The sequence below is a fragment of the Poecilia reticulata genome, linkage group LG18, assembly GCF_000633615.1.
Source record: "Poecilia reticulata strain Guanapo linkage group LG18, Guppy_female_1.0+MT, whole genome shotgun sequence".
Classification (NCBI taxonomy): domain Eukaryota; kingdom Metazoa; phylum Chordata; class Actinopteri; order Cyprinodontiformes; family Poeciliidae; genus Poecilia; species Poecilia reticulata.
The window spans coordinates 6,333,710-6,345,185 of NC_024348.1; the positions used below are offsets into that span (position 1 = coordinate 6,333,710).

The following is an 11,476-nucleotide window of genomic DNA, read 5'->3' on the forward strand; positions in this document are numbered from 1 at the left end:
TGGATGGATGGATGGATGGATGGATGGATGGATGGATGGATGGATGGATGGATGGATGGATGGATGGATGGATGGATGGATGGATGGATGGATGGTCCACAATAACAACTTTAACGAAGCTACAGATGAGATGTTTGTTTTTCTTTTTATTTCCACAGACAGTACAGTGATACTGATCAACCAAAAGATGAACTGGGAAGACGCCTTGACCTACTGCAGAGAGAACCACCATGACCTGGTCACCATCACCAACATGGATGATCAGAGATTAGTCCAGCAAAAAGCTCAGTTTGCTTCAACTGATTTTGTCTGGATTGGACTGAGCTACGCCTGCACTCTGGATTTGTGGTTCTGGGTCAGTGACGAGGTGGTCAGATACAACAACTCGGCCCAAAATGAACCGATGGACGACTGTGACATGTCTGGAGCCATGGAGACGGGAGGAGAATATCTGTGGTTTAAAAAAAATGATACAGAGAAGTTTAACTTCATTTGTTCTAAACATCCTTCAGGAGAATAAGTGATGTATTATACAGCACGTATTCTCCTATTCTTCTACTCAAATGTTAATATATGTAGAAAAAGAAATGATTCCACATAGTTGTTTTTATTGTGTGGATTTATGTTGTGTTTTACATCATGTAATTATGGTATTTTTCAAAACACACATAACTTGTTTTAAATTTGATGTAATAATATCCATGTTTATATCCTCAAGCTACCCAGATCACTCACATATTTAACTGTTCACTATATTAAAGCAAAAAAGACAATAAAGTATAACCAAAATATCCGCTGATTTATTTATTCACTAGATTTAAGATATATTTTTCTTTTCACTCCTGCTCACAATTTGGATTTCAGCTGGTTCATGTGATCATAAGTTATTGTTGCTGCAGAAATGAGGTTACATCAAGTCTTGAAGCAATAATATAATATATTAATAGTTCCATCCGCCCATTTTCTGTACACCCTTGTCCCTAGTGGGGTCGGGAGGGTTGCTGGTGCCTCTCTCCAGTTGCTTTTTAGAAATAATAAAGCACATTTTCAACACAGGGGAGAGACATTTGAAGGTTAGAATATTTGACGTATTATCTAATCTCAGTAGTGATAGTGCTAGTGATGGTGGTTTAATTAAATAATAAAACATAAACAATGTTCATCACTTTTTAAAAAGACTTTGTTGGCTCTAGTGGCCTTTATTTGTATGTAGTTTGACAGTAAAGAGGGCAATTAGAGAGAGGGAAGACATGCAGCAAATGTCACCAGGCCAGGAATCAAACCTGCAACCACCAGCATGAGGACTAAGGCCTCAATACATGGGTTGTGCTTTTCCCCTGCACCACCACAGCACACCAATATTTATCACTTTTGTGGAGGATATTATTGTGGATGAAATTGCTAAAAGTTTCAGTAAATATCCAGTAAAATTATTCCAAAGCTCATGAAATGAAGCCACTGAAGTTACAAATGTTAAAACTCATCTCGAAAGTAAAACAAAGACGTTTGTTAATTTAACAAGACAATATTAAATCTCATAAAACTGATAATCTGTTTGTCAGGTAAATCATTTCTGTCTTCTTCAAGCATCATTGAAATACACTTTTCATTTTATCAATGAAAGAAATGTACAGTTATATTATGAGTCTTTTCAAGAATAAAGAGTTTTTGACATCCAGATCTGAAAGTTTTCCATTTGGGAATTTGATCTCAGAATTTCAATATTCAAATGCTGCAGCTAAAAACAGGAACTCTGGTGAGAGAAGGAAACAGTTTGTACATCTGAACTCTCTGTAAGTCCAATGTTAGAAACTTTCACCAGGAAGTAAAAGCTAATTAGATAATGTAATGAGTTCTATTTATGAACAAACAAGGAAACTCTATGAAAAGCAGAGCAGAGCAGTCAAGGAAGTATGAAAAACAGCGACTGAGCAAGAAATGCTTCCAAACAGGAAATAACACTTAATGGAAAATGGTAATCAATGAAGTTATTTAACAGTCTTGTAATCTTAAATTGTGAAATTACAGATAATAATTTAAGCAGGCGGAGTGAATGGGTGAATTCAATTCTTCTGGTTATCTGAGATCAAGCTGAGTGAGAATCAGATCCAGGAGGGAAACCCAGACATGACTCTGGGTTTTTGATATTAACAAGATATCAAAAGTTTTGTAAGCTGGTGATGAGGCGGAGTGGCTCTTCCACCTGGAACTTAACTCTGACAACAACGTCTTTGCTAAATAAATAAATATGCATTTAAACAACATTTTCACTGAAGTGAAAATAATTTTAGACGTAGAGTGACATGTTCTCACGAGGTTTGAATATTCAAATGTTGTTCCTGAGCTCACATAGGTCATCGTTTATCCAGGATGTAGAAGTGGGAAACTTTTGGGAAAATTTTTTTTACATAATCCCTGGAAGAGGATGTAACCAGATGTACATTTTTCACTGTTTTATTAGCTGACATGTTCTCATGTTCCAAGAATTCAAACTTTTAAAAGCAGGAGTTTTCATCTTCATTGTACAAACCTCATGGAGATTAATGTATCATATCTACGTTTTTTTTCAGGGTCATAAGTGAACATAGCAACATGACATGTAATAACAGACAACCTTGAAATGTATGGGGAAATAAAAAAAGGAGAAAAAAAACAAAAAACAGAAGCAGCTCAAGGAAATGGTGTCCAATAATCATAGAAAACAAATAAAAGCTGTTAAACTCTTATTGGTCAAAGCAAATTATGGGTGGACCTTACTCATGTTCTTTACTTCACACTCACAATAACTTTCATATACTGAAAAAAATAAAAACATATGTCAAGCAGTTACCATAGGAGTATTTAGGAGAGAGAAAAAAACCTTATCAGCACAAACATATAAAGGAAATTAACAGGAAATCAGTGGATCATCTGTTGGTTATTTTTTTAAGGTAAGTGGATCTGCATAAATTATCTGGTTAAAAACTTAATTAAAAGTAAATCCAATTTAATTTCCTCTCAAAAATGAATATATAGTGACTTTATAATATCTATGTAAATTTCAGACAGTTGATAGCTAACTGTGTGTATTATATGTTTTGCTAAACTCCAATAGGTTTCTCACTAAACTTATTATTGATTGTTATGCTTCCATGGGTTTATTACTTTCTTAAATAATTATTAATATTTGTATTGATAATAATATGCCTGTATAATGCCTCTTATTCGTTTACAATTGTAGAAGCTTGCTTCTATAATTGTGTAGCAATGGATTTAAACACAGTTTAATGTGTTTTTAACAAAAAATGACAATTTTTGGAAATGAGACAAGTATTAAACCTTCCTGGAAACCACAACTCTGTATTTTTATAGGTTTTAATCCTAGGAAATCCTCATAGTATTAATACTAATGGCAGATTAAAGTCTGAATTATTATTAATAAACTTAGTTCACTGTATGCATCTTCAACCAGCTGAATCAGGGACGGCTGCACTGAAAGACATCAGATTTGTAAAAGCAGAAAGGGATGGAACTGAATGACCATGTTTATCTCTAATATATAAACTTCCTAGAGGGTAACATTTCAACACCATCTGTGTTTTTGTTAGAATTAGATGTGAACACAGTAACAGGGACGTAGTTACAGACAACCTGTAACCTTATGGAAAATTTAAATTTCCAAAAATCAAATAACTGGTGCACAATATGCATGTCAAAGTCATGTCACAAACGTATTGGTCAAAACAAAATAGGGGTGGATCTCATATGGAGGAATCTTTCTTCCATAATCCAAGAGCACACATTTTCATTTTGAAAGCAGGACTTCATGTCTTTCTTCTCAAAACTTGTAATGCTTGTACTCCAAATTTCTCCTCGCGCTCACATTTGCTCTCTGCTTGGACTCTCTGCTCGCTTTTGGAAACACCTTTTGGCACAGTCGCCTGGCAACCTCTCAACCAGTAGAATAAAAGTGTTGTACTGGATGAATTTGGTTCCTTCTAGCGGGTTGCCTGTGTGGCTACTATCGATTGTAGCAAACTGCACCACCCACTGGATGTAGGGAGTTGATTGGGTGAACAAATTCCTGCCTAACATCAGAAGGCTGTTAGTGACCAGTAGCACTGCTGGAGGATGTTTAGTGTAACATGAAGCAGAAAGCTCTGGCCATTATTTCTTCCTTCATCAAAGGGTGGCGCAGGTTGAAACATTATTAAACGTTTTGAGAACTAAAGACATGAATTCCGGCTTCCAGACTGAAAATTTGTGACGGGGTTTTGGCGCCCCCTCTGGTGTTGCGCCCCTATGCGTTGCATACCCTGCATACACACTTTTTGAGCCACTGCCTGTAAGGAAGAGTTTTAGACAAAAATATATAGTTCTTGAAGACAGGACAGTTAATTTATTAAGTAAGCTACAGCTCTGAATTAAAAAAAAAAAATCACAATATAAATCAAAATGTAGCAGAATGTTCAAGAAAAGGTCCTTGAAGGGCACAACTTACCTATTTGGAGAGTTTATTTTTTTATCTTCAATTAGTTTTTAAAAAACTATGTCCATTCTCTTGTTAACTTTAGATTTTTATTTCCAACGGTGCAAAACTCGTCCATCTGACAGAGTATATGTTGTTTGTCTTTTCAGGTAAGTGGTTCATTAGCATAAACAATAGGGTTAAAATATTTAGCAAAAGTAATTTAAACGTACAAACTAAGTTTTTAATACCTATAATATAATTATTGTTAAGTTGGTATCTTACTGTGTCTTTATGTCATTTCAAGTTTTTGAATGTGTTTAGGTCAATATGATGATTTCACTACATTAATGAGAATAAGAACTGGACTGAAGCTCAGCAGTACTGCAGAGAGAAACACACTGACCTGGTCACAGTGACCAACAGGAAGGACATGAAGAGACTCACCAGCTAGAAATAAAAGTGGAGCTTGGTTTGGTCTACATGATCAAACACATGGTACCACAACATGGTTCTGGTCTCTGTGTGAAGTGGAGTTTGATGAAAGTGAGACAAATAGGGACACAGAAGAACCAAATACTTATCAGGGCCAAAATTGGGGGATTATATGGAAAGATGCCTAACTTGACCTTGGATATTACAGTTGTTTTGAATTCCATGATGCAAATAATCAGCAGAGGTGTTTATTCTTTTTTTTAAAATAGAGTTTATGCTCTAAAACAAGAGATCAGTGTCAGGCACTGAACATTTCCCTGAGGACAACCAAACATCGAGCTGTTGGATCATTTTCAATCCCTGTGAACGGATGTAATCAAATGTAAGTTTGTCTTTCATGACAGTGTATATAAATATAGATTATTATTATTGGGATGGGATTTCTAGAAATTATATTCATTGTTTTATATTAACTTTTCCTCTAGTGTTGATCTCAACACAAACTACAGTAAACATGCAGTGGTACTTGTTCTTTCTTACTGTTATTGGTAAGTTGCTCTGAATAAATATGGAGATTTTGTCAATGTCCTCATAAAATCATTGGATGAGAACACAGGAAAAGTTTTATTCTGGTGTAATGTGATTTAAAACTGTTTTCTTTCTGTTTTGTTTTTAGCTCAGAATTATCTGATGGACTGTCAGCTCTATCACTTTCACTACATTAATGAGAATAAGAACTGGACTGAAGCTCAGCAGTACTGCAGAGAGAAACACACTGACCTGTCCACAGTGACTAACATGAAGGACATGAAGAGACTCATCAGTATCTCACTAAGAGGCATAAATGAAGCTTGGATTGGTCTCCGTGATCAAACAAATGCAGAGAGATCATGGCACTGGTCTCTGCCTGAAGTGGAGTTTAATGAAAGTGAGACAAACTGGGAAAAAGATGAACCAAATAATCTCCAACCTGGAGGCCAAAACTGTGTGATTATATGGAAAGATGGCTCTAATTTTCTCAAGTGGGGAGATTTATCCTGTAATGAATATCATCCATTTATCTGCTATAGTGGTGAGAAAATACTGATTTGTTTTAATATAGATCATCACATTAATGTTTATTTCAAGACTTTCACATGAAAGTGTTTTGTGCTCTGACATTTTTATTTCACAGAAAACAGTTCATCACAGAAATACCACTTGATTTATGACTCAAAGAACTGGACAGAAGCTCAGAGTTACTGCAGAGAGAAACACACAGACCTGATCAGTGGAATGAAGCAGCTACAGGATGGAGAAGTGAACAATGGGTTAAATTTAATGACTGCAAATTCAAGGTACATATTTATCGGTCTGTTCAGTGACACCTGGAGGTGGTCAGATGGAAACAGTTCCTCCTTCAGAAACTGGAATCTACAGTTTGATTATCAGATAATCAACAGTGGTCAATGTGCCGTGACTGTGTTTGATGATGGAGGCAGATGGAAGAATAAGAACTGTGATGAAAGAAAACCCTTCATCTGTTATGATGGTGAGTTGTCATTTAAACGGATCTTAAAATTAATTAAACACATTTTAAGGCTAATCTTTTATTAAAAACTCCATGGTGACGGAAAACTAATAAAAGTGGCTGCTGTGATGCTTCCTTTGTTTTTGTATTCCAGCAAATAGACTGACCCTGATCAAAGAAAATAAAACCTGGCTGGACGCTTTATCCTACTGCAGAACTCGCCATCATGACCTGGTCACCATCACCAACCAGGATGATCAGAGATGGATCCAGGAGAAAGTCCAGTTTGCCTCGACTCCTTTTGTCTGGACAGGACTGCGCTACAACTGCATTCAGTCTTTCTGGTTCTTTGTCTGTCCTGATGTGGTCAGTTATGTGTTTCAGGCCTCTGATGGACGGGTTGATGACTGTGACATGTCTGGAGCCATGGAGACAGGAGGGGAATATCGGTGGTTCCAAAAGAGTGGCAGAGAAGAGTTTAATTTCATCTGTGTCAACTTTTAAACTCTCTTTGGTAAAGAGAGCTCTCTTTGCTTCTTTATCATTAAATTGATCATTTTGGATTGTAAATCAACGTAATACTCTAATTCTTCTAAACTACGGCAGTCAGAGTGAGCATGACTTAAGACTTAAAGCTTATGAGCTGTAATTCCACATCTCTGGTTTTTCTTTCAGTACAAAGAAAAGGATAAAAAATCAATGATTAACTTTTTACCTGTGTTTTTTTTATGTAGAGCAATATTATGTAACATTTAGTTTATTTTTTACAGTCCTGTAAATTTTGTTTTCCAGTGCAGATAAGCAAAATACACATTTATACAGGATTAACTCTTGTAGGTCTGATGTATGTTTTCTTCTGTCTAAACTGCCATATATGATACATGTGTATATATAGAGCCATGCATAATTTGATGTAATACTCTCTTCAACATTATGGAGATCATTCTTCTGTAAAATATGGATGCATTCTTGACAATCTCCTGAGAATTAAAGAATAAGTCTAATTAACTGGTAAAAAACAAAGTTTTCCAGTGTCTGTTATTTTAAAGTGTGAACAAAATAGTGATATGAATCTGAAAACATCTATCTAAATATCAAATATATTAAGTATTTTGAGATGTTTAACAATAGAACTTGTTGCAGAGCAGTTTTGTCGTAATGTTATTAACATAATTTATGTTAATAACATAACACTAAATTAACTCTTCAGTGCAACATTTTAGGAATGAATTTTAGGAGAAACACAAATTAGCATTCATAAATGTTTTTTGTATTTGTCTTATCAGAATATATTATTCCTAAAAAAAACAAACAGTACTGAGTCAACTCAACATGTTCGATAAATAAGACAAGAAGTCTTGTGTTTAGGTAGAAAACAAAAAGATGTTTTAATAAAATGGTTTGTTTTGGTTTATATAAACAACTCACTGACTAGTGAAATAATAGGATCTGTAAAGTGGTCTTATATGTATTTTTTTTCTCCATTTATATAGATAATTTCATATTTTAGCATCAGCTGCTGCAGGACTCAAAACTCATGTAAATGGAGAGAAAGAGAATCCATGTAACAAAAATTAATGTCAAAGCAAAGAGGCAAAAAAAAAATCACTATTCCTTTAGTAAAGGCCACACTACACCATTAAATGACAACATATCTATTAATGTAAATTATCCATTGATAAGTTATATTTTATTGCTGCTTACTGGACCTGCAGCCAGCTGTCCTCACAGTAAACAGCGCCCTCTTGTGGGTCATCATGGCTCCTTGCTGGAGTAGTAAAATTAAAAAATGAATTCAAATGTACTAAGCAGCACAATGTTTTGGAGGACCTGGTTTTCTGTTTGGTGTTTTTGTGAGTGTAAGTGACGTCATCGGCTTCATCTTCATCTGGAACATGAAACCGTTTCGTATCTGGAATCAGTATCTGGAATCAGTCTGCTGAATTAAAACTCTTACTGCAATTTAACTGCTATCCAAACTGTGTGACTATGATTAACATTTTTTTGTTTAATTTATATTGCTAAATCTTTTGAAGATTAAAAAAATGACTGGGGACAGTCATTGTTTACAGTCTGGTTTATTTATAAACCAGTCAGTGATCAGTGATCACTGACAGTCAGTTAGATACAGCCACTTACTGTATGTCATAATTGCATATGTTCATATGAAAGTCTATTGTCGTCTATTGTCATGGCTCCAATGCTAATTGTCAATGATAAATTGATATTTTTCTAAACATTAGCGCTTCGCTAACAGGGTCGTGTGTAACATGTCACATTACCTTTAGCATAGCAGCTACTGTATCCTGGAATAGTTATGACAATATATTGCAGCATGTGTCTGAACATACATGCACGTTTTATCTAAATGCTTTTGTGTTTTACACGCCTTTTACTTGGCAAACATAATAACTATTTGCTTACACTACAATTATACATATTATATCACATTTAAATAAAAATGAAGGACAGGGAGGCAGTACGCTAGTTTTTCCAGTTCTTGAATTAGGACAAAAATGTTTAGAGTTAGAGGAAACAATCTTGTTTATGGTGACAACTCTCTTGTTTTCACTGACCAAATATTTTTACTTCAAAAATATCTTGGTAAGGCTCATGTCAGAGATGCCCATTAAAAAATGGAATAGAAAAGCACATAGGATGACAACGTGCTGTGTAAGGTGATGTTGACTGTGTTACTGGACTCTCCTGATCCAGACTCACCAGAGGTGAAGTGTTGCTCTCTGTCAGGGCTCACTGAGAGAGACGCTGCTGGACGGGAGATTAAATAAAACAACATCAAATATGGAATGAGATGAAACATTCAGAGAGGACATTTTTGTTTTGTTTTGATGAATCCATTTTTAAATATTGTTTAACAGCATCGTTTGATGAACCAACTTTCCTTTAGGTTTTTGGTGCTTCATAAACTTTCTCATTCTTTTAAACCAGCATAAGCTAAATTAAACAGTTGTACATTTGATCCTTGTAGCTTTTTAAACCCCAGTTAGGAACTATCAGGGTAGTAAAATTAGGAATGAAAAGAACTGAAACTTTGGTTCGCTGTAAACACTGAAGTTCTCTGGGTTTCCTCTTTCAGCTTTGCATGCGTTTTCTGCTGTGTGTTTCTGTACATGAATGTTGACGGCCCATTGATGCCATCAGGCAGCAGCTCCTGATCAGCCATTGTTAGACTGATCAGGAAGAACACCAGAAGAACCTCCAACCTGCAGACTGATCGTCATGGTTACAGCTCAGTTACCATGGCTTCAGGGTTCTTCCATGATTCAGACAGCCTGTCCTGAATGATGTGTGTTTTTTTCCATAATAAAAAAAAAGTTTCAGCTCCTATAGTGAATGGTTATTATTTTATTTAGGAATAAAAAAGTCAGTGTTGACCTTACTAATAACACGTGTTTATCGTTGTAAAACAAGTTTTCAACCAGAAAATCAACTGTTGATATATTTTATAAATATGAAATTCTGAATAAAAAACATTAGCATGTCTACTTTTCTTCTGTTTATGTCAAAAATAATCTGATTTGCTGTCAGAACCATTAATTCCCAGGTGAAAAATACAAAAATTCAGTATCCTGAGTATATTTTAGACATATTAAAATAAACTTTGTGTGTGCCATTTTCGAGCAACCTATTTTGCACAAGTAAAGTTCAATTTAAATACAATATAATTTCGATTAAAAAGTTGCAGTGGCCAACTAGGCCTTATGTTTCTGATGTGAAATCATACAATTATGAAAACAATACTTTTAAGAACAAAATCAATATTTTGGAAAGTTATTAATGGAATCTAAGCTGAATGTGATCTACATATGGCGTGACAGTAGTATTGCATCACAAGATGTAAACATCAGCATATCAGGTGAGGTTATGGTTTGAATATTCAAATAGACTCTATGTGCTAAAACAAGAGATCTGTGTCAGGCACTGAGCATTTCACTGAGGACGGTCTGCAACCAAACATCAATCATCTTGAATCCATGTGAACGGACATAACCAGATGTAAGTTTGTCTTTTATAACCTTGTATGTAGATATGATATTAGGAAGGGATTTCTGGAAATTGCATTTATGATTTAATTTTGTTTTTTCTGTTTTTCTTTAGTGTTCATCGCTAAACAAAACAGACAAAGTAAATATGCTGTGGAATCTGTTTCTTCTTACTGTGATGGGTGAGCTCATGCATTAATATTATTTTTGAGATTTTATCTAAAATCATTGTAATTTAATGTGCTCTCATAAAATAACTGGAAGGGGACACAAGAAAAGTCTCATTCTGGTTAACATAAAGCTGATGATGTGACTGAATAACTCTAAACAAGTTTGTTTTTGTTCTGTCTTTAGCTCAGAATCATCTGATGGTTTGTCAGCTCTATCAGTATCACTATTTTAGTGAGGAAAAAACTTGGAAAGAAGCTCAGCAGTACTGCAGAGAGAATCACACTGACCTGGCCACAGTGAATAACATGAAGGACATGGAGGGACTCATCAGTATCTCACTAAGAGGCATAAATGAAGCTTGGATTGGTCTGTATGATCAAACAAATGCAGAGAGATCATGGCACTGGTCTCTGCCTGAAGTGGAGTTCAATAAAAGTGAAACAAACTGGGAAAAAGATGAACCAAATAATAAGGGAACTGGAGGCCAAAACTGTGGGATTATATGGAAAGAAGTCCCTTCTTTTCTCAAGTGGGGAGATTTATCCTGTAATGAAAAGCAGAATTTTCTCTGCTATAGTGGTGAGACAACAGTCCTCTGTTTTTCTAAATCCTCTCATTCATGTCTGTATTAAAACATACATATGAAAGTGTTTTGAGCTCTGACATGTTAATTTCACAGAAAATGATTCATCACAGAAATACCACTTGATTTATGACTCAAAGAACTGGACAGAAGCTCAGAGTTACTGCAGAGAGAAACACACAGACCTGATCAGTGGAACGAAGCAGCTACAGGATGGAGAAGTGAACAAGGGGTTAAATTTAATGACTGCAAAATCACAGTACATCTTTATTGGTCTGTTCAGAGACTCCTGGAGGTGGTCAGATGGAAACAGTTCCTCCTTCAGA

The 11,476-nt window shown here is 35.3% G+C and overlaps 2 protein-coding genes and 1 long non-coding RNA gene across 3 annotated transcripts in view; all 3 read left to right on the forward strand.

The window, feature by feature from the left end:
• LOC103480323 (snaclec purpureotin subunit beta-like) overlaps positions 1-520 on the forward strand; it is a 1,111-nt gene extending 591 nt beyond the window's left edge. The window contains exon 2 of the mRNA XM_008435211.1: positions 159-520. Coding sequence (XP_008433433.1) covers positions 159-520 — 362 coding nt within the window. The remainder of the gene's footprint in view (positions 1-158) is intronic.
• A 5,052-nt stretch (positions 521-5,572) lies between these two features.
• LOC103480324 (lymphocyte antigen 75-like) overlaps positions 5,573-11,476 on the forward strand; it is a 7,774-nt gene continuing 1,870 nt past the window's right edge. Inside the window, exons 1-3 of the mRNA XM_008435212.2 lie at positions 5,573-5,954; positions 6,057-6,417; positions 6,554-6,758. Coding sequence (XP_008433434.2) covers positions 5,573-5,954; positions 6,057-6,417; positions 6,554-6,758 — 948 coding nt within the window. The remainder of the gene's footprint in view (positions 5,955-6,056; positions 6,418-6,553; positions 6,759-11,476) is intronic.
• Positions 10,341-10,989, forward strand: LOC108167216 (uncharacterized). The gene is made up of 3 exons (XR_001777582.1): positions 10,341-10,409; positions 10,512-10,578; positions 10,751-10,989. It is a non-coding gene; the product is annotated as an uncharacterized LOC108167216 (long non-coding RNA).